This window comes from Oenanthe melanoleuca, chromosome 23, assembly GCF_029582105.1.
Source record: "Oenanthe melanoleuca isolate GR-GAL-2019-014 chromosome 23, OMel1.0, whole genome shotgun sequence".
Classification (NCBI taxonomy): Eukaryota; Metazoa; Chordata; class Aves; order Passeriformes; family Muscicapidae; genus Oenanthe; species Oenanthe melanoleuca.
Genome location: NC_079356.1, coordinates 5,994,010 through 6,021,838, shown reverse-complemented (window position 1 = coordinate 6,021,838; position 27,829 = coordinate 5,994,010). Strand labels below are relative to the sequence as shown.

At 52.3% G+C, this 27,829-nt stretch overlaps 1 protein-coding gene across 1 annotated transcript; it reads right to left on the bottom strand.

Annotated features, from left to right (window-relative positions):
• Nucleotides 1-150: 150 nt before the first annotated feature.
• On the bottom strand, nt 151-24,390 carry WDTC1 (WD and tetratricopeptide repeats 1). Its single transcript, XM_056508873.1, has 17 exons — nt 24,205-24,390; nt 18,648-18,793; nt 16,231-16,314; nt 15,128-15,174; nt 13,934-14,045; nt 13,354-13,541; nt 12,546-12,728; nt 12,186-12,280; nt 10,966-11,081; nt 9,819-9,894; nt 9,148-9,244; nt 7,618-7,791; nt 4,300-4,535; nt 3,766-3,934; nt 3,199-3,391; nt 1,995-3,094; nt 151-1,944 (listed from the first exon to the last, which is right to left on the bottom strand). The coding sequence occupies exons 2-16, from the start codon at nt 18,753-18,755 to the stop codon at nt 2,897-2,899; spliced, it is 2,076 nt and encodes a 691-aa protein (XP_056364848.1). The 5' UTR covers nt 18,756-18,793; nt 24,205-24,390; the 3' UTR covers nt 151-1,944; nt 1,995-2,896.
• Between the last annotated feature and the right edge of the window lie 3,439 nt (nt 24,391-27,829).

Genomic DNA, 27,829 nt, shown 5'->3' with positions numbered 1-27,829 from the left:
CCCCCAGCCCCTGCCCACACCAACTCCTGCAGCCTCTGTTCTCTGAAGAACAGAGAGCACCTGGCCCAGCCAGGCCACCCTCCACCCATCCTCAGAGCAAGGTAGAACAAAGCCACAACATCCCCCAAACAAAACACACCAAGAAAGAACTAGAACAAAGAATTGTTTAATCGCTTAACCCTTTCTCTTCCAGGGATCAGAGAAACAAGTTTTCTGCTCCTTCTAATGAGAGCAGTAAGGCTTGTGTGTTACCTCTACAACTGCAGGGGCAAAGTTTACGAGATGATCGTCTTTAGTACTCAAAAAAGCGAGAGGCAATGGTCACTGCAACACTAAGAGAATCCTAGAGTCTCCCAACGGAGAGCCCATTGCTAGAATACAAAAATAAAGGAGGCATCCCTGCATATCCCAGGCTAGAAAGAGTTAACCAGAAAGAGCAGGAAGAAGCTTTCCCAAAGAGGGGGTTGAAGTAAACAGCAGAGGTCAATAAAGCAACATCTTCTCCTGACTTCCCCAGCATGTTTTTTTCCTTCACCAATAAATACAAATTCCTCGTTAACAAGCGACAAGCAGGTAATCTGCCCACAGCAAGGGGAAAAGGGGCTCCAGGCAGAAAGATTTTTCTCTCCCCTTCTCTCCTATTATTATTAATCTTTTTATTTAACCAAAGCAGCCATTAAAAACAGCAACCCACTGCAGAGGCAGGGAATCTGGTTGCTTTCACACTGCAACTGGCAGGTAAAAGAGCTGCACTGTCTCACAAGGGTAAAAAAACCAAAAAATAGCTGCCACAGCAAAAGGTGAATGGGGAGGGAGAGGTCTGTTCTCTTCAGAGCTTTCCACCTCAGTCTCTCAGTTTAAAAATCAAAGTCTGCAGACGTTGTCTACTGAAAGCTGAAAAAAAAGTTTGAGTGGGAGGAGAAGAAGGGAAAAAAAAAAAAGGAAGAGGATGTGTCTAGTAGGAAGCTTTAAGCAAAAAAAGAAAAGGGCAGACCATGTCAGAAAGCCACCCAAGAGAGGAGAATTTTCTGCTGCCTCTGGGTTTGGAAGGGCAGCGAATGCTGGCGGTGCAGCTGGCCACACCCCAGCCAGGTGAACTCAACAGTCACAGGTACTGCATGGAAACCAGCAAAGCTGCCCCAGGAGCTCAGGGACACCTGGCCCAGGTGAGCTGTGCCTCTGCAGGACAGGGAGGCTGATCCTGCCCCCAGAGCTGGGCTCAGCACAGGGGAGCTGCTCTGCTCCCCCGAGGAGCTCCCACAGCTCAGCTCCACCCTGGCACTGAGCAGGAGAGCCTGGGGGGCACCCTGAGCCCCAGGTCTCTTCCTCTGTAGGAACAGAGTACTTGGAGAGATGCTGCCAGCTGAGCTCTCTCTCTCCCTGCTGGTGTCAGGACTGTTCTGGAAGCAGAGAAGCCCTGGCTCAGGCAGCTGCACTCAGTAGAGCCTGGCACAGGCAGCAGGGCAGGAAAGAGAGGCCTCTCATCTTTCCACGGCAGCAACAGGAAGACCAGGGATTGCAGCACATGGAAGAACAGCACACACACATGCACACACACTCCCAGACACACAGCTCACACCCCTGGGACCAAGGCTAACAGGTTCAGACCTTGGGCAGGAAGAGACACAAGACAGCGCAGAGCGGTTCAGATCTCCAGGGGCTCTTTGGTCTTAGTTGATAGTCCTAGAAAAAACAACCTCCAGAGGTGGTTGCAGCACAGCTGTGTAAGATCTGTGGGGTATTTAGTGTTTGGCAACTGCAAGAGGGGAAACAGGGCTGTGTGTTACAGGAGGGGGAAGGAATGGAAGTACAGTGCTGTGTTTCAGGTGTGCTCCTGGCTTTGCAGCCAGTCAGGGCGTGGGGAGTGGGAAGAGGAAGGAGGGTTCCTGAGAGGACCACGAATCCATCTGATGTTACACCAACAAAGAGGCAGGGAAGGCCCACCTTGACCAAGACAGAGCAGCTGGCTGCACAAAGAGGCAGGGAAGGCCCACCTTGACCAAGACAGAGCAGCTGGCTGCACAAAAATGCTGCTTCTGACAGCTCCAGGCTGTAGCTGTATCATTCCCACGGTAACAACATCCTCAACTCCTGCACAGGTGAGGCAGAGAAGAGCAAGAGAACACAGCTACACACCTTGGGCAATGGAGAGGGGCTGCCACCTGCCCCTTTCCTCAGCAGCTTCAGCTACAAGTCCTAGGCCACTGCTCCAGCCCGTGCCCATCGCTGTCACCTCCCTCCATGGCTCAGGGAGCACAGAGGGAGGATCAGAACTGGGCAAGCTCCTTCTGCCCTGTGGAGCTGCACACCCAGTGCCTCCACTGATCCCTCAGCTAACACAGGGGAACAAGACAGGCAACCTCCATTGCTCAAACCAGTACAGCTACATCTGCTGATGTGTCTGAGATGGAAACCAGAAGATGTTATGGGACAGAACAGGTGTTTCATGGCCAACAACCGTAAACCGGGGGCCTCTAGACAGGCTGGTAGCACAGTCAAGCTTTCCAAATCACTGCAGTAAATTCATTCCATAACCCCTGCCCTAGGTTTGTATTTTATTCAGGAATTTAACATCCCCCCTGCAATGCAGGCAACAGCCCCTGTACCAGATCATACAGCAGCTCTGGAAAAATAATCACCAGTTACACTGCTCACAGACAACTCAAAGACCCCTGTTGGGATTAAATTCCACTAAAGGCAAACCCCGGACTGCACTGCCATGGAGGAGGAGGAGGAGGTGGTGGTGGTTTAGAGACGGCCGCTCCTGCCCCTGCCAGCTTGTCCTACCCTGTGCATAGTGCCAAACAGTGCAGTCATTCACCAGAGAAAGTTCAGGACCAAGGAAACTCGGTTCCCTTTCAGCCAAACATTTAGAGGAAGGAGAGGCAGTTCTGTTTTAGCTGGGCCGGCACTGCACCTGCCCCTCTGAGCTGTCCTCGTCGTCGGAGCCCGCGGCCCCGGCGCTGCTGAGCCCCGTGATCCTGTAGCCCATGTTGAGCAGCATCACCTCCAGCGGGTCGGCGTTCATGCGCCGCTGGTTGGCCTGGGAGGCGCCCTCCATGTCCAGCACCACGCGCCCGTTCAGGGTCTCGCTCTGCAACACACCAGGGCAGCACTCAGCACCACGAGGGGCTGTTCCCTGGGCAGGGGAACAGGCAGCAGGGAGACAGCAAGGGAGGCTCTGAGCACAGCTCTCACCTCCGGCCGGGGGTTCCAGAGCCGCACCACCGGGTCGATGCCGCTGGTGGCCAGGAAGCAGTAGCTGGGGTGAGGCTGCAGGCAGTTCACTATGGACTCATCCCCCTGCAGCACTCGCACCAGGTTGGTGGTTTCCTTCTCCCAGATGAAGAAGGAGCCGTCATCGGAGCCGCTGACGATGTACTGGGCATTGCTAGGGCAGACAGCATAGCCCGGGGTCAGGCTCAGGAGCCAGGCTCCAGCAGGCTGAGCGCTCCATATGGCTTCTACACCAGCAGGCTGACACCCCTCACACTCACACACCCTGATAAAGCTCCCCGTGCTGGCTCCCTGCATCCCCATGAGTCCTGTTCTCAGTCCCATATGGATTTCTGAAATCCAGCCCAACCAGGTGCTCTGTGGATCTGCTCGTGCAGCAGCACAGGAGGAGGGTCCTGTCAGCTCGTCCCAATCCCCCAAACCCGCATCTGTGTCATTTCATGAACAGTAACGTGGGGCTACACGTGAGGCTCCAACAGGGCAGATCACCCTGCTGCTGCTCACCCCATCCTGCCCCTGCCAGCCCACCTGCCAAAGAAGTTGGCCTCCTTGATGTCGGTGGTGGTGTTGCAGTGGCCGCAGTAGCGGAACTTGTAGTCGTAGCTGCGCTCCCTCAGCACCATCTCGTCCTCGGAGATGGAGTCCTTGCGGCCCGTGGCTCGCAGCCGGATCGGGCCACCCCCCTTCTTGTCTTCAGCTGCAAGGACAACACATTTCCCTCAGCACCACCAGGGCACTTCTGAGCAAAACACACCCCAGGGGACCCCAACAGCCTCAGAGAAGGCTTAAGGACAGTTCCAGCAGGGAGCAGGACTCAGAGCAGGAGCCTCCTTCCCTCCAGATTATCTCCTGGCTGCATCAGACTCCTTTAATCACTCAAGAGCAAACCAGGAGCAGGCACAAGCAGAGAACAGGCTCAGGCCAGTTTTTGTGCACAGCAACAATCAATCTCTCTCAGAAGTTGGAGCTTTACTTCAGAGGGGCAGTTTAAGGAGAAAAGTCCTTGTGTGCTCATTAGATTCCAGTGTAACCTTGGAGAAGCCCAGCAGCAGCAGCACTCACCGGTATCACTCTTGGAGAAGAGGGCAGCATTGATGTCCCTGTCTAGTGCATCGCAGGCACTGCTGTGTGCTTGTTCTGGAAACTTCCCTTTAAAGTCATCCAGACACTCCAGTGCTTCTGCCACGTACTTGAGCTCAAAGAGGCAGCGGGCGAGGCGGAAATGGGCCTTCAGGTGGCAGGGGTTCAGGGATATGGCCTTCAAGCAGTCCCTCAGAGCATCGTAATGGTCCCCATCCCTGAGGAGAACACAGCACTGCATCAGCCAGCCCCAGCAGCAACAGCAAACATTTTCCACTGCTGCTTCCCAGCCTTCATTTCACTCCACAGCTTGTTGTTTCCAGCTCTCTACACAATCCCACACCCCAGGAGCTCACTGACAGCATTTGCTGTGACTCGGGGGCACCACCTGACCCAGCCCAGCCTCCCCAGGGCTCTGCAGCCGCCCACAGGCAGCTCTGGGATGTGACCACACCAGGCTGCCCCGCCAGCCCTGACCTGCCATTTTAAATCCGGCAGAGCAGAGCTCCCTGCTGCAGCACATTTCGGGAAGCCCTTTGAAGATGGAGGATGCAGCAACCCTCTGGGCAGGCAGCACAGCCCTCCCGTGCCAGCCGGGCTCCTGTTGCAGCTCAATCGTGCCCCTGTGTGGACACACGGCACAGCTCCGGCCAGGGCTGCAGGACCTCTCCTACAGGGGACAAACCTCTCCAGCAGGAGCCTCTCCTCACCTTTATACGAAAAACCTTTTCCTTTCAGAAGCTTGAGTTCTAAAGCCTTGGAGTTTTAGCAGTGAGTGTTACAGCAGATGGGCTGCACTGGTATTTGTGTCCTTTTGTGTCACAGCCTGATTTCCCTGGCTGTGCCATGGGACTGTAACTGTCCCTGGCTCTGGGACTGAGGCTGTCCCTGGCTGTGCTCTGGAAGCAGGAGGGATTTGTTGAGCCCTGTCTGGTGCTCAGCTCAGGCTGGCAGGGCAGATACACCTGGGGTCCCAGCACAAGCTGCCTGAACAGAGTGCCAAGGCTCCATTTGATGGTTAATAATAGCAATAATTATAATGATAATGTTTCATACCTGTAACCTACATGCCCACATGACTGCCCCATTACTGGAAGTGTCCAAGGCCAGGCTGGACAGGGCTTGGAGCAGCCTGGGACAGTGGAAGGTGTCCAGACAGATTTTGAATATCTCCAGTAAAGGAGACTCCAACCCTCTGTGGGCAGTCTGTCCCAGTGCTCTGTCATCCTCACAGTGAAAAAAAGCTCCTCCTCACACAGGTGGAAGATGGCAGAGGTGTCCCAGTGTCTGGACTTACTAAGGGGAGCTCCAAGTCTTGCAGGAGCATGTTTTACAAACCACTGGCCCTGCAGCTCCCTCCTGCCCAGGTGGCCACTGGCAACTCCCCAGCACAGCCCTGCCCAGGAGATCTGCAGGGCTCCCCAGGGCTGCCTACAGCACTTCCAGGGTTAATGCAGGACATGCAGCAACGCGGCATTTTTAGTCAAAGGAAGAGGGAATGCAGGCACAGGTGTCTCACATTCACACACCTCACTGGGCTTTTAAACTGCTTTGCTCAAACTCAAACATCCTTCCAGCCCAACTGCCAGCCCAACAGACTGGTGTGAAAATGGACATGGTGGGATGTAAAGCAGGCTCTCCCTTTGTTACAGGATTGACTCAGCTTGTGCAAAACCAGAAATGAGCTCAGTGCTGCCAGCGTGGACTGCTGAAAGCAATCCAGAGGGGGATGCAGTTGGCTTTTAGGAGCAAAATTTCAAATGACAGCCTTGGAAGTGCTGGAAAATATGAGCAGCATCTTAAGGGAGATGAACAAGGGGAGGTTAGGAAATTACAGACCTTCCTTTTTTCTTGCTCTCTCTGTTATTCAGAGAATGAAGCCAAAGCAGGATCTGCAGGGTTCTGAGGGTGGCCTGTACCTGTTCCTGCTCCAGACATCAAGAACACCCCAGAGACACATGGTGGTTCAGCCTGGGTCACTGTCTGCCTCTCCTCCTGCTAAGTGACATCCCAGCCACCTTCTCCACACTCCACAAACTGTTCCTAGCAGAAAAATGCCCCTTTTCTGCACCTGGAAGGTACCACCTCAGTGCTATTTAAATCCTAAACCCTGCAAGCCACAGAAACCCACTGTGTGGATGTTTTTCACATCTTTCTGCTACCCAAAACTGTGGCAAAGCAGTAGCTGACACACTGAAAGGTTCAGATGTGCCAACACCCTTTGGGAAATAAAGATTCCTGTAAGAAAAATGTCATTCATGAGATCAGCACTCAGCTTCTGTGTTCCATCCCTTAATCCCAACCTATTGTTCTTCTCCTTCTGAACACTGAGGTCTTTTTGAGGCAGCTCCCAAATCTCTGCTATTGCAAAACAGCCAGTAGGCCAGTTACCAACAGTCACAACAACTGCTGGCTGCTCTTTATCTTGGCAAGAAGAGAGGAGAATTCATACTGGGGATTTCAGCAGGGAGAGGAGAAGGATATCCTCACAAAGCAAATGGAGATGAAGGACCACAGCTATTTTAAATATGTTAATGGCAAGTCATGGTGCTCAGTCTTACTCTGCTCAAGGGGACAGGCACTAAAATAACTCAGCTGTATCTTGCAGATGCAGCTCTGGCCACTGGTCAGAGCAGACATTACCTACTGCAGAGGCTGACAGGGTGTTTTGCAACCAGCAGGGCAGAATCCCCTCCAGACTGCAAGGACCTGCCTCCTCCCCTGACCCCTCCCAGAGGTGTGTCTGCAGCCCAAGGAGTGGGGGAACACAGGAACCAGCAGGTCTGAGTGTCTGCAGTGTGAGCTACTTGGATAAAGCAGCAACCAAAGGCATCCAGCAGCCCTAAAACAACCTTCTGCCATGAGATGTTATAAAGCACAGTCACCATTACATCATGTGTTGACAGCAGATCTAAGAGCCCTTCTTTAATGCAAATTAGAACCACCCAAAGAAACACAGGCACCCGTGGAGCCACCCAGAATGCTGTGAATCAGATGTGGACTTTGGGCTTCTTTTTGAACAGGAAAGGATCAGGATGTCACACAGCACATCAGGAGGTGAAACAATGAGCTGCTCACCAGCTGGGTCTCCCCAGAATTTGTCCAGCACACACTGCTGAGCCACCCCTTTGTGCCAGAGATGCCCAATTACATTTCAGTCTGATAACCCCAACCCTGCCCGGCAGAGGCACACCAAGGTGACCCCTGGGATCCCCTGCAGTGCCCCTGAGTGTCCCCTGGGTGTCCCCTGGGATCCCCTGCAGTGCCCCTGGGTGTCCCCTGGGATCCCCTGCCCCTTACCACTTGCGTTTCATGTAGGCAGCAGCTCTGTTCCCGTAGAGCATGGCGTTGTTGGGGGCTTTCTGCACAGCCTTGCTGTACAGCTGGATGGCCTGGGTCCACAGCTGGCAGGCAAAGGCCTCGTTGGCTTGCTGCTTGATCCTCTCCAGGTACGGGGGCAGCTCCACCTGGGGGCTGCAGGGCAGAAGGGAGCAGCACAGGTAAGGGGCACATCCTTCACTCCATGTCAGGGGTTAGTTAATTAGCTCAGGTAATGTTTGCTAAACTTCCTAATAACACATTCAGGGAAAGGCAGAGGGGAAACCTGGACCTGAAGAACTGGAGTTTAAGAGGAAAATTTGGTTTTGACCACAGAATCCTAAAATAACCTGGACTGCAAGAGATTTTAAAGCCCATCTCAATCCACCCCTACCATGGGCAGGGACACCCTCCACTGCCCTAGGCTGCTCCCAGCCCTGTCCAGCCTGACCTGGGACATTTCCAGGGGCAGCCACAGCTGCTCTGGGCACCTCTGCCAGGGCCTCCCCACCCTCTGGCAGCCTCACTACATCAGTGTGACCATCACTTGACTGCTTCCATTTTTCCTTCATCTGCAGAGACACACTCCAAATTGAGCAGTGGGTATTTTAAGCATCAGACTTCACCAATATGTCTTTGTTTCTGCATAAACAACGTTTCAAATCCTCTTTTAGCAATGCACAACAATGCACAGGCAGAAGCATCTGAGCTCACCAGGCCCCTGCTCTGCAACCCAAAATTCCAGCCCCAACCCTGCAGGGTGGAGGGGCCATCTAGAGGAGAGGAGCTGGAACAGCCCAGGAAGAGACTCTGGAGGAACCCAGACTACCCATATATGGTATTAAATAAGGGTCTTGACTTTGAACCAAGTCTCATTAGCCTGGAGAAAAACAGCCACCAAGATGTGCTGCTGCTCCTTCACCCCAACTGCATTCTGCTCTTAAAGAAAGAAACCAGCAGGAGCAAGAGAGGAGGCTCCATCCAGTCCTGCCTCCCATGCCAGGAATGGCAGTAATGTTCCAGTATTGGTGTCACAGAACAATTCTGGCTGCTTCAGTTCAGTCTGCAGCAGGCAAGTGCCCAAGAAATGGCAAAGGGAAGCAAGGTTCCTTCACCTGCAGCCTCTGCCACACACAGTTCCTGCAGGCCAGGAAGCAACCAGCACTCAGGACACTTTGCTTCCAGGCTTGAAAAATCATTTCTTAGTTTCGTCCACTTTAATTCATCATAAGAGGAAAAATCCTCATGGACAATTTCTCCAAGGATGCTCCTGGCTGGTCTGACTCCTGCTCAGAGCCCAGGCACCAGAGGCCACTTGGCAATCAGGGAGCAGGGGAAGGGATTTGCCCTTCACACTGTTCTGGCAGCACCTCAGCCTGCAGAGAGGAAGAGGAGGAGCCCTGCAGGGGCAGCTGTGCCACCTGATGTGAGCCCTGCCCCACCTGGCGTGAGCCCTGCAGGGGCAGCCCTGCCCCACCTGGCGTGAGCCCTGCAGGGGCAGCCCTGCCTCACCTGGCATGAGCCCTGCCCTCGGCCAGGCGGAAGCCGTTGCTGTGGATGTGGATCCCGTTGGACACTCCATTGGTGGAGGTTTTTCCATTCTGCACTTCTGAAGGTCAGAAAAAGATAAATTCAACCATGCTAAGTATCAACATAAATTATACAAACTCAGGGTTTGTTTTACATGACAGTCCCATTGAGAGCAGAAACACAACTTCACTGATCCCACCTGCCCCAGCCACCTGGATTTGATCTGTTCTCTAACATTCACAAATCTCTGCAGTGTCCTTTGCAATACAATTGTAGATCAGAAAAGCAGACACACACAGAACTAAGTGCTCACACACAGCAAGGGCACCTTCAAGGGAATTACCTTTGACTGCTCTCAGGCCATAGGAGCATCATGGGATCCTGGAGTGGTCTGGCAGGATACCAGGACCTCACCCACTGCTTAATCCTTGAGCACAGCCCTAGGCACTCCCAACTCACACGCACACCCCTTGCCACAGGTCACTTCTGCCCTCATGTCCTACCCCTCTGCAGAAGGATTTTGGAACTCAGGGTATGAGCTGCAATGCAGAAAAGCCCAGCACCACCCACACCCTGCTTCACTCTCCTGCTGCACCCTGAAAATGAGAACTCCATTCTGCTGTTCACTCCCTTTGTGACAGCATCACACTTACCCCCTGAAGTGTGGCACTTCTTTGGGAGGAGAAAAGTGTATGGTCGCTGTTTGTATGTCAGATCAAACAAATAGACCTGAGGAAAGGAAAAAAGAGCTTGAGACAAGTCTGCAAAACAGAGATGCTCCAGTCAGAAATAAAAGAGGGCTCAGTAGGTACAGAGTTCCATATTTATGTTTGCTGTTTCCAATATTCTCACTGGGAATCTTTTCTATGGATGGACACACAAGGGACAGCAGCAGTAACTGGCGTGTGTCTGAGCCCAGCCCAGTTCAGCGAGAACAACAGTGAGAACAGGAACCTGGTCTGACTCCACACCTGCAGAACCCCAAAGATGACCTGACCACTGACCAACCTGCTCAGAAAGCTTCCTCTTTCAATTAAGCAACTAAGATATTTCAATTAACACAATGATAATGAAGAAACCCAACACCTATTGACAGAAAAGAGGTGGGACACTGAGGAAAAGCCTCCCAAGGATGAAACCAGTATTTCCCAGGAAACTCCCAGGGCAGCTTTGTGCAATCTAATTCCCAGCTGTACTGGGACAGGAATGGACAGCCCAGGCCAGATTCAGGGTTCACCTTCTCCTAAAGGCAGAGAGTGCAGGTGTGAGACAGAGTTGTAGAGGACAAGCACAGAGCAACCTGCCCACAAGCAAAGGTCCTGCTTAACTCACACCCATTAATGCTGTCAGGAGGATTTCCTCATTCCCTTGATAAGCTTTACAAAAGATCCATGAATATCACCCAGAGCTCAAAATTAAAGCAATCAATATTCCAGGTGAAGGCCTTTGTTTCTCCAAGTTCCTTATTCACTACATTCTATTATAGAAGCAGCTTGATGTTTCAACAATGAGTTATTAAATCCTTTCTAGGTCAACAAAGGTCAGTTCTAGAACTGGTTTTATTTTTCTTTCTCCCCTTCCAAAGAGTGAAATGTGAATTGGAAAACCACAAGAGAACATGGTTTACCTTTGATCAGTGACAGTGCAACAAATATATCCCTAATCCCAAGTACTTAGTCTGAGTTAATCAGAAAGCAGTTTACAATCAATCACATTACCCACAGAGAAGTTGCTGTACCTACTTTCAGCAGCACACAAGAGTGTGCAGTGGCCCAGTGTGAAGCTTTCCTGCCTCCTCACCTGCTCCCCGCCCATGTTGACCAAGAGCTCGGTGCCGTCGGGGCTGAAGGTCACATACGTGGCCACCAGGACCCTCAGCCGGTTATTGTAGTCTGGGAGCTTCACTGGGAGGTGCCCTGAGGAGAGGACAAGCCCACAGTTATTGCCTTAGCTCTGAACTGCTCTTTGTCCTTCCCCAGCTGCTCTCTTCTACAAGAGCAAAGCCATGCAGCACGAGCACCAGTGGATTTTCCATTTCCCACTGTTCACTGGATCCTCCCACGAGGAGCCAGAACCCAGAGGTGCCTTTCCACAGCTCTGGGGATTGATGCCTCACCTCTGGCAGTGCCCCAGACCAGGCTGGCAGGGCTTGGAGTAGCCTGGGACAGTGGAAGGTGTCCCTGCCATGGCAGGGGTGGAACAGTGTGTGCTTTAAGGTCCCTTCCAACCCAAACCATTCTGTGATTCCATGATTTCGATTTTGCCCAGCCACCTCCATGTGAAGACCAGAATTCTCACTGCCTTGTTCACAATGAGCCTGCAGAACCCAGCAAACCTCAGTTTTAGGGATTCACTAGGATTTGGCTTTTGTGATTTGCAGCCATCTGCAAATACCTCCATCCTCAACCCCCTAATTAGGTTTCCTTAATAAAGCCCTCAGCACAAGGAAACCAAAGCTCCTAAATATTCAGCTCACACACAGGTTCTGTTCTTCAGACAGCAGATGTGCTGCATGACCAATTCAGGGGACCTGAGGAACCCTCTAGTGGGACTCATCAGGAACAGGACTGTCAGAACTGGTCTGCTGAACACGCTGGTCTGAGATACTTAAAAAAAAAACAACAACACAAAACCCCAAACATTTTGGGGTAAAAGATAGTAAATAATGAACACTGGAGGAAAATGTAATCTAGATTGCTCAGATACTGCATCACTGCTTCTTCATCTGCAGGATGAGGACGAGTCACTTCTGTGCCAAAAAGATTTTGAACAGCAGCTTTGCTGGGAGCAGTTCCAGGAAAGCCTACAGAGCCCAGGTTATATTCAATCCTTCACTTTCCAGCAGGAGTGACAAAAGCATGTTTATGCTGGACAAAAAGCAGCAAGGCTAGCTCACCATCCCAGTGAAACAACCTGCAGTTCCATGGACTATCCCATGGAAGAGACCCTCTGAGCAGGGGGTTTGTGTGGCGGGTTTCTCTGTTTCTTCAGGCAGTGGAGTCCCCCCAGTACCCCCATACCTGCCACGTAGTACTGAGCCGCCCCGTCCGGGAGGGGCTTCTGCCGGTCACAGAAGGTGTGCACTCCAGCTGAAGGGCTCTGCTTCATGCTCTTCCTGCCCAGGGAGAGGAACACCTCGTGGTAAGCACAGCCTGCAGCTGCTGCAAGCCCCAGCCACACTGGCTTTTCTTGTCCATCCACCAGGACAAGGCCTATGGTCACCAGCCCACACCACCCCGGCGCACTCATCAAAAAGGCTTTGGGTGATGGAAAGAAAGGAGCACTACTGCTCAGGAGCTGGGGAGGGCTGGGTCCTGCTCCCAGCAGAGGCTGAGCAGCTGCTGCAGCAGCAATGCCCCAGGGCAGGGCAGGAGCTGTACCTGTGGTTGTGGATCATGCGGATGTCGTAGAGCCGCACGAAGGGGCCGCTGGCCCCCACGGCCAGGTAGTTGTTGTCCTGGGGGTTCACTGTCAGGCACTTGGCCTCCACCAGCTGCCCACAGTACTCAGTCAGATCTATCAGCACCTCGGAGCGCTTGCTGCTCTCCCGCAGGTCGTACTGCCTGCAGGGATGGAGGAGGCACAGGCACCGTGGGGTGACAGCAGCAGGAACAGACCCTGCAGCTCCTGAGCTGGGAGGGACCCACCAGCAGCAGCCAGCCCAGCTCCTGGTCCTGCACAGACACCCCAACAACCCCACCTTGTCCCTGAGAGTGCTGTCCAAATGCTCTTGGAGCTCTGGCAGCCCTGGTGCTGTGACATTCCCCAGGGAACCTTCTCCCTATAGCCAGCCCAAACCCCTCCAGACACAGCTAAGAGAGATGACACCAAGGACATGGACAACAGTCCTTTGTGCCACAGGTTACTGGAACCACCTCAGTTCAACACATACTAGGCCTCAATACCAGGATAAACATTAGCAGCAGATCTGTAATGCGCACAGATTTATTCAAGTTCCAAATTAAACTCCCAAGTCATGACCTGTTCCTTTCTTGGCCTCCCTTTCCATCAGTGAGGAGAATGGATGAGTTGAGGAGAGTATTTATGACCGTACAAGATAAATCTTTCCAGTTTTAGGAAAGGGAGAGATGAGCTTAAGCTGTTTGGTACAGAGACAGCCTCTGTCCAGCTCTGTGCACAGCACACGTTGTGATGGCTCCCAGAACCAAAGCAGCTGGGATTCTGTACCTGATTAAGCCATCCTCTGCTGCACTCCAGAAGGTGTTTGGCCACATGGGAGCCGTGGCAATCCGCTTCACTCTGTTGGTGTGATCCCCAAACATGTGCACAGTCTCCTTGACAGTCAGGTCGTGCACATGCACCTTGGAGTCAGCAGCACCGGTGATGAGGATGCGATCCCCCGAGTGTGGCAAAAACTGCAGGAGGGCAGAGGGCACTCAGGCTGCAGCAGCTGCTCACAGGGACACCCAGCAGGCACAGGGCAGGGATGGTGCCTCAGGAACGTGGGCTGATCCCTGCTATTCCCCGTTACACAGGTCACTGTGCACACTCCAGGGTCAGCAGCTACAGCAGCATACACCAGAGTGTCTTCATCACACATCCCAACCTGCTACAACCATTTCCTTCCAACTCACAGACAGAATAAGGGATCAGCACAAACTAAGAGCAATATCAGATTTAATCCTTTCACCCATAATTAGAAATATTAAATTTTTGGGGGAGGAAACTGCTTTCAGGAAAACATTTCCCAGGAAGGATTTATCCTTTTACTGTTTCTGTTAGTTGTTCATTCCTTCTAAGCACATACCTTGACAGAAAAGATGTTTGCAGTGTGTCCTGTGTGCATAGAAAGGAGTTTCTTGTGGTGCAGAGGATCCCACACAATGGTATGCTGGTCATCAGAGCCAGAGGCCAACAAGCTAAAAGGAACAGGAGACAAATATGCACCATGAATTCTTCTGCTCCTCACCGTGCCTGGCTCTGTGGAGCTGTTTGACCACAGACATTCATGAAGTTAATTCAGCCCTGACCAGCCCATTTCCTCTCTTCCCTCAGCTCTCTGCTCTTGCTGCTCACCATGCACCCACCCCTCCAGCCAGCTCCAGGAGCTAAAGTAGACAAACAGCAATTCCCCAGAAAACACAACTGGCTGAAGCACCTCAGGAGTGCTTGGTCAACGACAAAATGCAGGGCCCCTGCCTTCCCTATCACCCTGGCTGTGTTAACTGCTCCACATCACCTCTGAAGCCCAGCCAAGGATTCATTGCCAGGCTCCAGACGTGCCCGGGGGTGAACCACAAACTGCTTCCAAAGTGTGCAAGGTGCTCCTGGCCTGTCCATCCACCTGCATCTGAACCAAAGGAATCTGACATCTGCAACCCTCAGCTCTTTCAAACTTACTTTCCTTTCAGCCATTCTCTTTCAAGCACATGAATTTTTCACTGGCAAGTAATTTGGAGGAGTATCAGAGGGCAGACTTTGCATGTGAGAGGCAGGTGCAGAAATACCCACTCTTGCTCCAATCCACAGAAACTCTTCATTCCACTTGGTTACTGTAAGTTGCTCTTTAGTTTCCCTCTAAAATGGCAGAGGGGTGAATTCTCCACCTCCTTCCCTCGGATATTTGTTCCCCAGCAGCAGCTTTTAACAGCATGGTGAAGGGGGTGAGGAAATGTCACCACCAGCTGGGCAAATCCCAAGGATCCATTATAATCCATAATACCACTTAAGAGAAGAGAAGCAGCCTTCAATCTCCACTTCTTAGTATGACCATTTCCCTTCTGAACTCACTAAAGGGGCATTTCTAATAATATCCAGATATATTTAACAAAATAAAGCTTCTTTTGAAGCGTGAGCTCTACTACAGCTCAAAATTTGAGCTTGAGCTCCACTTTACTAGGAATGGGAAGCAGCTGCTTATGATTACATGACCTACATCCTACTCTTGGGAAAACCCGGGGTTATGGCTCTGCTGATTCCCCAGATGAAGCCACGTACTTACTCTCCTTTTTCATTCCATTCCAGACAGTTGACACACCCAGAGTGACCCTGAGGGAAGGAGGCAAGGGAAGATGGCATTACTCAAACTTCAGACGTATCAAACAGAGCTGTCCTAAGACAAGGACACAGTGAGCTCCTCACAAATAACTACTTCTTCCAATAAAAGCAGTTGTTTTTATTCCAACCCTGCAAAGAACTCCACACATAAGATAAGTAGCTCTAGAAAAGACAGACATGCTAGAGCAGTTGGGGCAGAAAAGGCAAAATGAAACAAATAGAAAAAGGTAGTGTTGAATAAAATGGCAGTTTAGTCTCAGAGGCTACAGCTGAAATCCTGTTGTACACACAGAAAGGTGACTTTGCTTCCAAAGCCCTTGGCTAGGCTGACAAATTACATGTACAGGCACTCTGGGAACACAGGGAAAATGCACTTTTGATAGCTCTGTTAGAAGCACCTTGCTGCTGGGTGACTGCATCATCCATCTTCATCCACATTAACCAACCCTGCACCAGGAAGTGGGGGAGTGCTGAGCAGCACTTGATGTGGGAGATGTGACTGAAAAGGGGGACAAAAGAATCCTTTTCTCCCCCAAACCAAGATAATTGATGTGTTAGAGGCTGGCTCAGCTGGGTAGAGCAGGGTGTTGATAATGCCAAGGTTGTGGCTTTGACCCCAGATGGGGCTGCTCACTTCAGACTTGGCCCCAATGATGCCTGTGGGTCCCTTCCAACTCAGAACATTCTGTATCCTCTTAAAACCTTTCCTAAGGTATGTCAGAGTGCACTACAGCCTGTTCCTGGGTGATCCCACCAGAGCTGAGTATGTAGAACAGCTGACAATTGTCCTTTCCAGGAACCAGTGCTGAGATTGGCTGGTGCCCACCCTGTTAAAGGCTCTCCTGTAGGGGCACCAGGCAGTGCAGAAATCTTCCACTGACCTACTCAGCCTCTAATGCAGTTTGGGGCACCAAGAAATCAGTGTTCACCTTCCAAAACAGAGAAGTTCATGCATTACTGCAGTGAGGGGTACATAGAAGCTGGAATCTCCCTGACACTCACCTGCAGCCAGGTGCACACAGGAGCTGGACTCTCCCTGACACTCACCTGCAGCTCAGCCTCCAGCCCCAGGCGCCGGATGAAGGGGTCGGTGACGTGGTAGTGGCGCTCAAAGCCCAGCGCTCCCCTCTCCTGCAGGGGCAAACAGACACCACACTGACACAGCAGCACAGCACAAACACTGCTCTGACCTTCCACAGAACATTCTTGAAGTTAAAAAATCACTCCAGTACTGGGATGTCTGCAGGTCCTGTGCTGTAGTAGGGAGTGACAATCTCAGAATGGTTTGGGTGGGAAGGGACCTTAAAGCCCCTCCAGTGCCAGCCCTGCCACAGCAGGGACACCTCCCACTGTCCCAGGTTGTCCAGCCTGGCCTTGGGCTCTGCCAGGGATCCAGGGGCACCCACAGCTGCTCTGGGTACCTGTGCCAGGTCTGCCCACCCTCCCAGGGAAGGATTTCTTACCAATATCCCATCTAAGCCCGTCCCTTTTCAGCTTAAGGCCATCCCCCCTTGTCCCATCACTACACATCCTTGGGACAAGTCCCTCTCCAGCCTTCCCATTCTTTGAACACCTCCAGGAAGGCAGCTCTTCATCTCTGCCCCTGAACTGATTTTAAATGCTGTGTAACTCAGTGCCAGGCTCCAGCTGGGCAACCAAAACCGCTCTGAGAGCCCCCACTGAGGCAGGGTGAGCTGGCCCAACTCTGGGCCTGAAACAGAAGATGTGGAAGAACTTGGGAATGCCTGTTATGATCCTTTGGCAAGGATTTCAGCAGGACCTCAGCCCTGAGCACAGCAGCACTGGAGCAGAGCTGCTCAGGAGAACTCTGCCTTGCAGAGCCTGCCCCAGGGCAGCAGGGGTGAGGAACTGGGGGTGTGAGTGGCCAGCAGCCCCCAGGGATGGGCTCCTCCTCAGCCAGGAGCAGAGCTGAAGTGGCACAGCACAGGCTGCTCCAAGGGATGGCAACAGCTGCCACAGAACTGCACCAGAACTAATGAAGGTGAAGGAAAGCAGGACAGTTGTTTCCCCTGTGATCTCACAGGGCTCACAGATGCATCAGCAGATGGCTCTGATGAAAGAAGGCCAACTGCAGAGGCAGGAATGAAGGAGAGGGAATGCAAGCCAGATTTTGGATGGAACATCTAAATGTCCATGGAGATTCTTCCCTAGGACTTGACCCAGCTGTGGTCCCATCCCATGCCACACTTGTCAGCTTAATCCTTTGTCATCAGCATTCAGAGATGGGAACACCAATGTCAAAATCAGCCTGGTGGTGTCCAAAAAATCACCCTGGTGATGCCCAGAGCACATCAGTAGTCCCAGAGCAGACACAGAAGTGCTGAATTCCCTTCCCAGCCCTCTGTAATGAACTCCACACACCAAAAGCTATTTGAAGACAAAATGGAGGCAGACATAAAAGGACTGGAGGCAAAACAAACCAGGCTTTTTGTAGGAGCTTCCATGACAAACTTCAAACCCCTGATGTATTTTTGTGGAGAGCATTCCTAGAGCACTGCAAGGGCCATGTAGGCTGCTGCAGGTAGAATTCTGTGCTATTGCAGCCTCAGGGGCTCTGGGAGGGCTGTGGGGTAGGATATTGCTTTTCCTACAAGGAACTGCCTGACTTAGCAATCTTCCCAAGGTCACACATCAAAGTCTGACAGAGCAGACGGTCTGAGACAGTCCCAGGCTAAGGCTCAAACCACAGAACCAGCCCTTCCTTGTTAGGGCAGCAAAACAAATCTTTGCACATGGATTAAATTATAAGCTTATAACAGAGTTTGGTACCAAACTGCAAAGTGAGCACTCAAGCTCCCAGTTCCTTATTCTGGCTACTCACAGATCCCTTTCCTGAATGCTGATTATCATCAAAGCTGCAAATGATTTCAGGCCTCTGAGTCCCAGCAATAATTGCCTATTGTGTCTGCTGCAGCCAGTCCTTTCACGTTGATATTCCACAAATGCAGCCATCAGATGACTGATCCCACCACTGCACAAGTTTTTTTCCCCTACACAAAGGAATCAACACAGCACTCTCTAAAGAAAAGGAGACAGAGAGGCTGTGACAGAGATTATTAGCTTTACTGCAGTCAGAAATACCTCTGATGGCAAGATCACACAGGGAGAACACAGAGAGCAGACAGGGAAGCTGGCTAAGGGCCTTTGTGGTGCCCAAACACAAGCAGCTCTATTTCTCTCTCCGACTCAGAAGGAACAGAGCTGCTGATGGCAATTCAGCCCAGGGAGAGGAACTGTGCTCCTGCCATGCCAGACTTCACCCCAGCTCTCCATTAGGGACACTGACAGGTCCTGAGTGTTTGTTCTCTCAAGCTCTTACAGGGCTTATCAACCTGTAACCAACAGAGATCTCCTCCCCAAGGAAAGGCAGCACCAGGCGCTTTTCTCCCTGCAGCACGGAGTCCCCTGCTCCCACCCAGCACCAGGAACACGGGCTCACAGACCTTGATCTGCCTGTGGATGATGTCTCTGGTGATGTTGGCTTTTGCCATCTTCTTGCAGTGGGGCAGACGAGGAGAAGCCGTGGGAAGAGCTGCTGTGCACCCGAGCATTCCAGCCAGGCAGGATCCACAGCCAGGGGCTCAGTTACCTGCAGGACAGCACAGGAGGGGACAGGGACAGGACACCACTGTCAGGCCCCTCTCATAGCACCAAGCTCTGCTTCCCACAAACAGGGGTGGCTAAGAACTGAAAAGTTTGGAATGAAGGCTCCTGAAGGAACAACGGAAGAATGAATGTCTGACTCAAGGCCATTCCCAGTTTGTGGAGAAATTAATGATGAGCAGGATTCCAGGACTACATCAACCTGGAAAATCCATGTTTCTATCCCAGCACAGACCCTGTGAGTCCAGAGCAGTGTCCTGTCCCAGCCTTCCCTCCCACATTCCATGACCACTCATGTCCAATGTCACGTTTCCCAAACTCCACAACCAACAAAGGTTATATTGTGAATAAACACAGCATTGATGCTCTTGGCCATGTCTTTTCTACCATTTACTACATTGAATTATCAGAAAAACACCCCTAAAATATCCTAAAGGGCATAAACACTCCTTGGAAATCACAACAGCCAAGCACGAGGTGACACCTGAACACCTAATTACCTCAGCAAGAGAAAAGGGGTGACCAGTTAAAATTGAATTTCCAGGAGAAATTAAGAGTTTTGCACACGCTTAATGGAGTTTAATGTACTAACCTAAATAATTGAAACCCCATGGAATTGGCTACTCCTGCTAAAAAACATTCAAATTGCAGCATGATGGTCACAACCCTGAGCTGGACAGGCTGCCTAGCAAAGGATCAGTCAGTCCCTGAGAAATGCTGCAATTCCCCCAATTTCCACCCCACAGCCTGACCTGTTCCCATGTTTCTACAGTTCTCTTCAAAATAACAAGAAGAATAAAAACTAAATTTCAAACACCCATTTTGTCCTATGCAACCCTCTAGTTTAAAATCCTCTTTAAAAACATTTCCAAGCAGAACAAGCCAAAATTTTCCTCTTCTAAATGAGGAAATGCTGATTCATTGAAACGAGCATTTCACAGAAACGCTGCAACACACTGGAGTCTTGGCAAAGCTGATGTGATCCTCTGCTGCCCTGGCCCTCCAGTCCCACCCTGCCAGGGCAGGGACACCCCACACTACCAGGCTGCTCCAAACCCTGTCCAGCCTGGTCATGGACCTTCCAGGGAAGGGGCAGCCACAACAACTCCCCCAGGAACAGCTGCCAAGGACAGGCAGGGGAGGCAGCAGCAGCAGCTGGGCACAAGGGCAGGTGGATCTGCTGACTCTGCAGCTCCTGAGGAGTTTCTGAGCTGCTTCCCCAAACTTCAGGAGAGAGACTGAGGAGCAGCAGCATGTCCAGGGAAAGGAAGGGAGCTGGGAAAGGGGCTGGAGAAAAGGGGGATCGGGGGGCCCTTGCAGCTCTGCACAACTCCCTGCCAGGAGGGGCAGTGAGGGGGGGTCCAGGGAATGGCCTCAGGCTGCTCCATCCTCAAAAGGGACAATACTCCAACACATTTCAGCACCTCAGGCTTGGCTACAGCCTTCCACTCCTCTGAGAGCATCCCTACAACATTCCCAGCCTCTATCCACGGTCTCCCCTCTCCAGCTTCCTCCTCCTCCTCCCTGCCAGGCAGATTCCTTGTCTTCCTCCTTGAGAGCAACTGAATTTGGCTCCTGAGAGCCCAGCATGCCAGTGCCAGGCAGCTGTCACCTCCTCCCTGCTGACAAACACCCCACTGCTCTTCTAGGAGTCTTTTGGTCACATTTCCTACCTCTAGCTATGGCTGATTTCTAATCAGCACCAAACAGCCTCAAGGACACACAAGGGAAAATGCACGTGCATGGAAAGGTCCAGATCTCCCATGTACACGCAGAAATAATCACACCAAGAGGCCAATTTAGAGCTAAATAAGTCACTGCAAAACCATTAATATCCCAAAACCCCTCTGTATGAACAGGATGCCCAGAGGGAAGGAATATTCAGCCCCCCCAAAAACCACCACTCCTTAACAGAGCCAAATTCCCTGATTTTTCAACAAAGACTCCTCTGTGGCAGCATCTTCTACCTTGTGGGACCCTGACATGCACCCTGGCTGGGTGAGAGCAGCTGTACACAGGAGCTGGCAATTTCTGGGAGTGGTTCTGGGATTACTGATGTGTTGTGGAGCTTCCCAACTCTCTGGACAAGTCATTCCAGCTGTGGGAACTCAGAGGTTGCCCCAACAGAGCACTGTAGTGCAGGCCTCAGGAGACCAACACACCTCAACTTTACTTCTTAAAAGACACAGGTGAGGAAAATCATCCAAGAAATCAGACCTTGGATAAGAGGCTTGGATAAAACCCAGTCAAACAGGAATTCAGGAGCCTAAGGAGTCTCTCTTTCCAGGAAAGGGCTCGATTTGGCAGCTGAGTGCTGTAAAATGCTCAAAGGTCTCCCAGATTTGTGCCTTTGCCTGGCCAAGAAGGCTTCAAGAGCCTTTCCTCCTTTCCCTTCGCTATTTTTTTGTTGCTCAACAGGTATTCCACAACTACAAAGGCTCTGGCAACCTTTCAATTATCATGGAATCACAGACTAAGGATTAAAAAGCCCAAATTCTCATTCCAGATCACATCTTGAGCATTAGCCACAACTGATCACAATCCCAGACTTCCAGTACCCATGGATATGACAGCTACCTCATTCTAATAATAAATAAATAAAAAATAAATAAAATAAATATTAAGTAATCTTAACACTAAAGACTATTGACCCCAGCACTGTATAGGTAGATCCAACCTCCAGTTTCAAACTGACCCCGGAAAAAAACAAAATCTTCCAAGATTAGTAGATCTCCTGCAAAATACGTATAATAGAAATCAGACAAAAATTAACTGTGCCTCCGAATTTCTTAGACACAAAGGCTTCCAAACATGAAGTCCTCCAAAGAGTCTGTCTTTGTCACCACCAAAGGAATTGGAAATTTCCACCATGGAAACTTCTAAAGAATGTTCCTCTTTAGGCAAAACCACCGTGCAAATTCTGCTCTATCCCATTCTTGCAGTTTCTGGCTTTTAACTAACCCTGCACACCCAAATCCTGGTGGAATGAGGGATTAAGTCCCAGAGTGAGGGACAATTTAGGATAAACCTGCACTGTTGCTCCCAGGGCTGACTCCACAAGCAGGGATCACCCCAGCCCTCGCTGTCACTGCAGGTGTCCCAGGCCAGGCTGGACAGGGCTGAACAGCTCGGGCTGTGGCAGGTGTTCCTGCCACGGCAACAAAGGGATCTTTAGGGTCCCTTCCAGGCAAACCACTCCATGATCCCTTCACCTCTCTGGGGTTATTTCTTGGGTAACACCAGGGCACATTTCTCTATCATCCTTCAAGGACAGTTGCCCCTCATCCCTCACTGCTCCAGCCCTCCTGGAACTGCCCAGACAGGACTAAAAACCTGGCACCTCCTCCAGTGACAGCCTCTTCTCAAGCCTGGAGCACACAGAGGATCAGCCCACCTGCACCTCCATGCACTTTCCTTCTGCCACACAGAACTCCAGGGGCACAAACACAACTTGCGCAACGCTTGGCCTTTAAATCCACAGTCAAAAATTAACAAAGCACACATTTCCGTGGGCTCCAAATCTGGCAGGCTCTGTTTACACTGACAGTCATTTAAAAGCCCCCTAAGCTCCTGGGAAAGTACTCTCCCAAAGGGTGCTCCAGGGCATGGAGAGAACACTCACTCCTAGCCTGGAAACAAAACCTCCACACTGGTAACACAAATAGTTCCATCAACTGAACATCAAATGCTCCCAGCACAGCTTGGATTTGGGGGATTGCTCCTTTGCTGGATTGTATTTCCCTCTCATGGAACCACCTGAACACCCACTCACAGCAACACAATGACAGTGACTCTGCACCGGGGGTCAGAGCTCCAACCTTGGCAACAGCACCCCTTGGGAAAGCTCCATCCACCCCAAGGAACTCCACAAAGAAGCAGGACTCCTGGAATCAGCACTTTTAAACAAGCAATGCCATTCCTAACTGCTCAGATGTGCCCAAGTTTCTCAGGCTCCAAACAAACTCAAGGTCATTGGGAAAAAGCAGCACTGCACACCACGAGCCTCTGGATTCACAACTCATCCCAAGAAAGATTCCTTAGACCCTCCCCTTCAGCACCTATGAATTATTTCACCCATCCAAACGCTACCCAGAACCTGCCTCCAGAGGCTTCTTTATCCTCACAACTTATCTCCCTGCCCTCTTTACCTTCACTTTCCAAGAGGTCACAGATCAAATTAAAATATTTAAGTGCAGACAGGATTTTTTTTTTTTAAAGAAACCTGAAAAGCCAAGAAAGGATGACCTGGTTAGCAGCAAACACCTTGCCAAAAGAAGGTTTTGCTGCAGCTGAAGGAGTTGTTAGCAGCAGTGGCTCCCCAGGACAGATGGCTGGAGCAGGGAGCCAGGAGAAGAGGTGAGACCTGAACCCTGACAGAGCCAGCACGAAGGGACTGTCAGGGGAAACTCTGACACACTCGGGCCATACGGTGCCTCCAGCCCAGCCCTCCCACTGCAATCCTGCCTGTCCCCTGCTCCCCAGCTGCCACAGCCACGGGGAAAAAGGGAAGATGCCAGGCACCCCCTCAGCCCAGCACATGAACATCCCAATGCCGAGTGCCAGAGAAACAGCAGCTCCAGGAAGGAGCTCCAGGAGGAGAGGCTGATCCCCTCTCCAAGGAAAGGGGCTGCAGGACACCCAGCCACCCACCAGGGCAGGGAAAGTATCCGTGAAAGCTTCAGCAAGAGGACAGCGAGCAGAGGGAGCAGAGCAGGGGCAGAGCCAGGAAAGGGGAAAGGAATGTGAGGGCAGGGCAGTGCCAGGCGTGGGAAGGGGACGGGGAAGGCAGAAAGCAGGAGCTGTACCTGGCAGGGGGTGGCACTGGCAGATGATGCAGGGCTGGGGGAAAGAGGGCCTGAGGGGCTGGAGTGGGAGCATGGATAAAGGAGAAAGCCTCAAAAGGACTCAGATCCCCGGCAAAGAGAAGGGGGTGACAGCTCGGGGAAATGAGGGGACACCTGACAGAGCCTGGGCTGGGGGAAATATCAGGAAAGGGACATGAGGGGGGACAGCTGAGCGGGAAGGGGGGACACGGGGATGTAGCTATCAGGGAAGGGGTTCGGGGCGCACAGGGCAGGCAGCTGAGCTGACAGGGAATAGGGGCCAGGGGCAGGGCTGACAGGAAAGGGAGCACGGCTGACAGGGAGCGGGCACGGGGTGTGCCTGGCTGGGGAGGGAATGGGGGGATGCAGCTGACAGGGAAGGGGCACAGGGGAAGAGCTGCCGGGAGCGGGGCAGCGGGGGCCGGCTGACACAGAAGGGGCCCGGCAGATCAGCTGCGAGCGAAGCGGGTGCGGGGTGCAGCTGGCGGGGAAGGGGGCGGCGGGCAGGGAACGGGGTCCGGGGGAGGCGCCTGTCAGGGCGGCGGGGCCCGTCCGGCCCGCGGGGGCCCGTTACCTGTCAGGCCTCCCGGGCGCGAGCGCGGCGGGCAGCGGAGGCCGCGGGGCTCCATCCATGCGGGGCAGAGCGGCACGCACCACAGGGGCCGCGGCGGGGCCCCGGCCGTGCCCCCCGCCCCCGGCCCCGTTTACCCCCGCCAGCTGTCCGGGGCTGCGCTGCGCCCCCCGCCGCCACACGCTGCGCATGCGCCACGCCAACTGCGCAACCTCCCCCCCCCGCGCCGCCGCGCCCCGCCCCGCGCAAAAGGCGTAAATCCTCTTCGTGAATTCCGCCCCTTCCTGCCCGCCGCCTCGCCGGAACTGGCAGCTCGCGAAACCAATGGGAAGGGAGGGAATTTGTCACGTGGGATCCGCCAATCGGCCCTGAGGGGCGGGAGCGTAGGTCGTCAATGGGGATGCTGGGAAATGTAGTCCAGGAGGGGGAGTGATGGCCGCCGGCCCCTTCCCCAAACCGGGGTTAAAGCCTTAAAGCCCCCTGAGCTCGGGCTGCCCCACAGCGGCGAGGATGGTGAAGGGTCTGGAGGGGAAGGCATAAGCTGAGGTCACTCAGTTTGTCCAGCCTGGAGAAGAGGGGGCAGAGGGCAGCATATCAGGGTCTGGAGCTTCCCTTGTCCCTGAAGGGTCCCATCCCATCCCAGCCCTGCCATGCAGGGACACCTCCCCCTGTCCCAGGTGCTCCAAACCCTGTCCAGCCTGGCCTGGGACACTGCCAGGGATCCAGGGGCAGCCACAGCTGCTCTGGGCACCCTGTGCCAGGGCCTCACCACCCTCACAGGGAACAATTTCTTCCCAAAATCCAATCTAAACGTACACCCCACCAGCTTGAGGCTATTCCTCCTTGTCCAATCACTCCAGACCCTTTTAAATAACCCCTTTCCCTTCAGGTACTGGAAAGCTGCAATTGGGTCACCCTGAAGCTCCTCTCTCCTCCAAGCCCAGTCCTGTCAGCCTTTCCTCAGGGAGCGGTTCTGAACCCTCATCCCTCGGTGGCCTCAGGACATCTGTGACTCTCTGAGCTCTGCACAGCCAGGCTGTCACCGAGCCCCTGCAGAAAGTCTCATTGCAGCACAACTCCAGAAGCCAAGTGTGCAAGCAGCTGCTTGTCCAGCAGCACTGAGCCTGGGTTTGTCTGCAAAATAAAACTCCCAAAAAGAGCCAGGAAAGAGCCAGGGGGTGGCAGTGTTAGCAAAATCCTTCCCTTCTCCTTGTCCTCCCTGGCCAATGGCCCTGGGGACACTGAGAACAGTTCCAATTATCTTAATGAACCCTCCAAAAAGGGGGATGTGCATAAAAGAAATCAAAACTTACCAATTCACCTCCCTAGAATTTATTTCCACATTTAAACATTCCTGAAGTCTCCCAATAAAGTATAATGAATAGTTTAAATTTTCATTTGGAAGTTAATTCCCTGGCTCCCAGATAATCCCAGCTGTATGGCAGAAGAAAATTGCTACTTGATTATTCCAAAAGAAGGAGGAAAAGACCCTTAAATCAGAGACATCAGGTGGAAGCCTGAGGACTCTTCCTAGTACCTCCAGCCTCATAAATGACAGCTACAATGATTTGTCTCCACTTTGCAAGTCATTAACCCATTCAGCTGTTGTCAAAGTTCTTTACAGAAGGTAATTGTTAATTTTTGCCTCTGCATCAGTCCAGACTCTTTAATTAAACAAATAATAATCGAGATCCATCCTCACAAAAGGGCTTTATCTTCTTTTCTCAGATGCCATCTCCATGGGGATCCAACGCTCCTCGCAGAAAATCAGGCAGGCTTCAGATGCCCTTGACATGGAAGTTTTTCTTGCTGATGGAGAGAAAATTGGGGGCACAGGAGGTAGGTTTTTTCTCAAGCTGGTGACAGGAATAACAGGGCTGGAGCCAAGGAGGACTTGCTGGTTCTACCTGCCAGGCCTGGAGTTTCCTGATGCAGGCTCCGAGTTGGGGAATGCCAACAAGGTGTTCTCCCAGCAGAGGATAGCCACACCTTGGAGAGTATCCTCGTGGAACAGGGCTGGGGCCTTCCAGTACAAGGAAAGTAAAGGGAGCAAGGAACAAATCTGCCTGAGAGCTTGCCCTTTTTACAGGACTGAAGGGAAAACAAGTAACACAAAAGGCATTTTTAACACTTTCAATAAATACCTGTCTCCTTTTCTATCCTCAATCTATGCTACACAGAAAAAAAGAAAATTCAGTGTAAAAACTCCACAACACACACATAAAGTTCAGTTTTACACCCTGAGCCATAGACAGGATGTCCCAGGGTGCAAATGCAGATTCACAGACACGAATGTCACTCTGTAAGTGGTTTGTCCTGGAGCTGCACTAGGATTTGTTTGCAGGTTAGAACGGTCAGGGCAAAGCAAGGGAAATTCCTCTTGGCCAAGAATCTGCACCAGCCAAAATCCTTTGCAGAGCTGAACAGGCTGACAGGCCCCTGTCCAACCAAGACAAGCAGGAAGCTGCTACCAAAGCCACGGGGCCTTCCCTGGATGCTGCATATCCGCCTGGAAACACCCACCAGCTGATCCAGGCATGAGGAGGGAGAAAAACCCGACCCAGCCATTTCACAGGAACATTGTACCTGTTTTAGCTTCTAGGAACTGTTCCTGAGAGCAAAGCAGCCCCCGTGTTTTCGCCTCAAGGAGCCTCCCGGTTGCAGAGCGCAGTCCTGCCTCAACCCAGACATCACCAGCTGCATCGCACAGGTTCAGCCTTCTCACCCAGATATGACTAAGTCCTTTCAGCACGAGAAACGCTCAGGATTTCTTACTTAATTGCTAAAACAGATTAATTTGACCATCCAGCACATAGCCAAGCGGAAAAGAGGAATTGACACGCCTAGCAGGTTCCTGCTGAGGCTGACGATCTGCTTTAATTGATAGGTCACGTTTGGGGATGATTTTCCACCACATTACTGCCGCAGGGTTGCAGGGCTCCTCTCCTGCCCTCCACGCTCCCTGCAGCCTGCTGACCACTAGTGCTTTGGGAGGCTCAAATCCAGAATGTAACTGATGCAAACCAGCAAACATCACCTTCAAAGCTCGAGGTTTAGGTGCCACATGACACGGAAAGGGCCCATGCCTTCCCCACATGCAGCTGTCCCAAGAATCAGTGGCTGCATCTTTACCAAAAGGCCCCTTGGCTCCTGAAGTTTATGCAGTAAACCAGGTCAAAACGCGTTTGGATTGCTCTGGTCACACGCAAGTGACAGTCAGGATGCTGGAGGGGAGCCAAGAAATCAGGGTGGCCGAGCCCGGCCGCAGTGCCAAGCAACCCCCCACGCTTCTCCAGAGGTTTTATTGTAGCCTTATCAGATTTCCTGGTGACTCACAGCAAACGGTCACTGGACAGAAGGGCACGGCCACAGCAGCAAGCAGAGATGGGGTTACAGCTCTATCCAGAATAGCAGCCAGTGCCCACCAGGCCCCCCTGACACCCAGAGCCCAGAGCCCCACAGCAAGGCCGAGCAGAGCACGGCTGTGTCTGTGAGGAGCAAAGGGAGGAGGCAGAGGCTCAGGGAGCTCTGCCAGTGCCCCGTGCCCGGCTGGGTCCTGCAGGGTGGGCTGTGCTGGGCTGGGCACTGCCCCACGTCCTTGCCAGCCCCACTCTGGGCACAGAGCAGA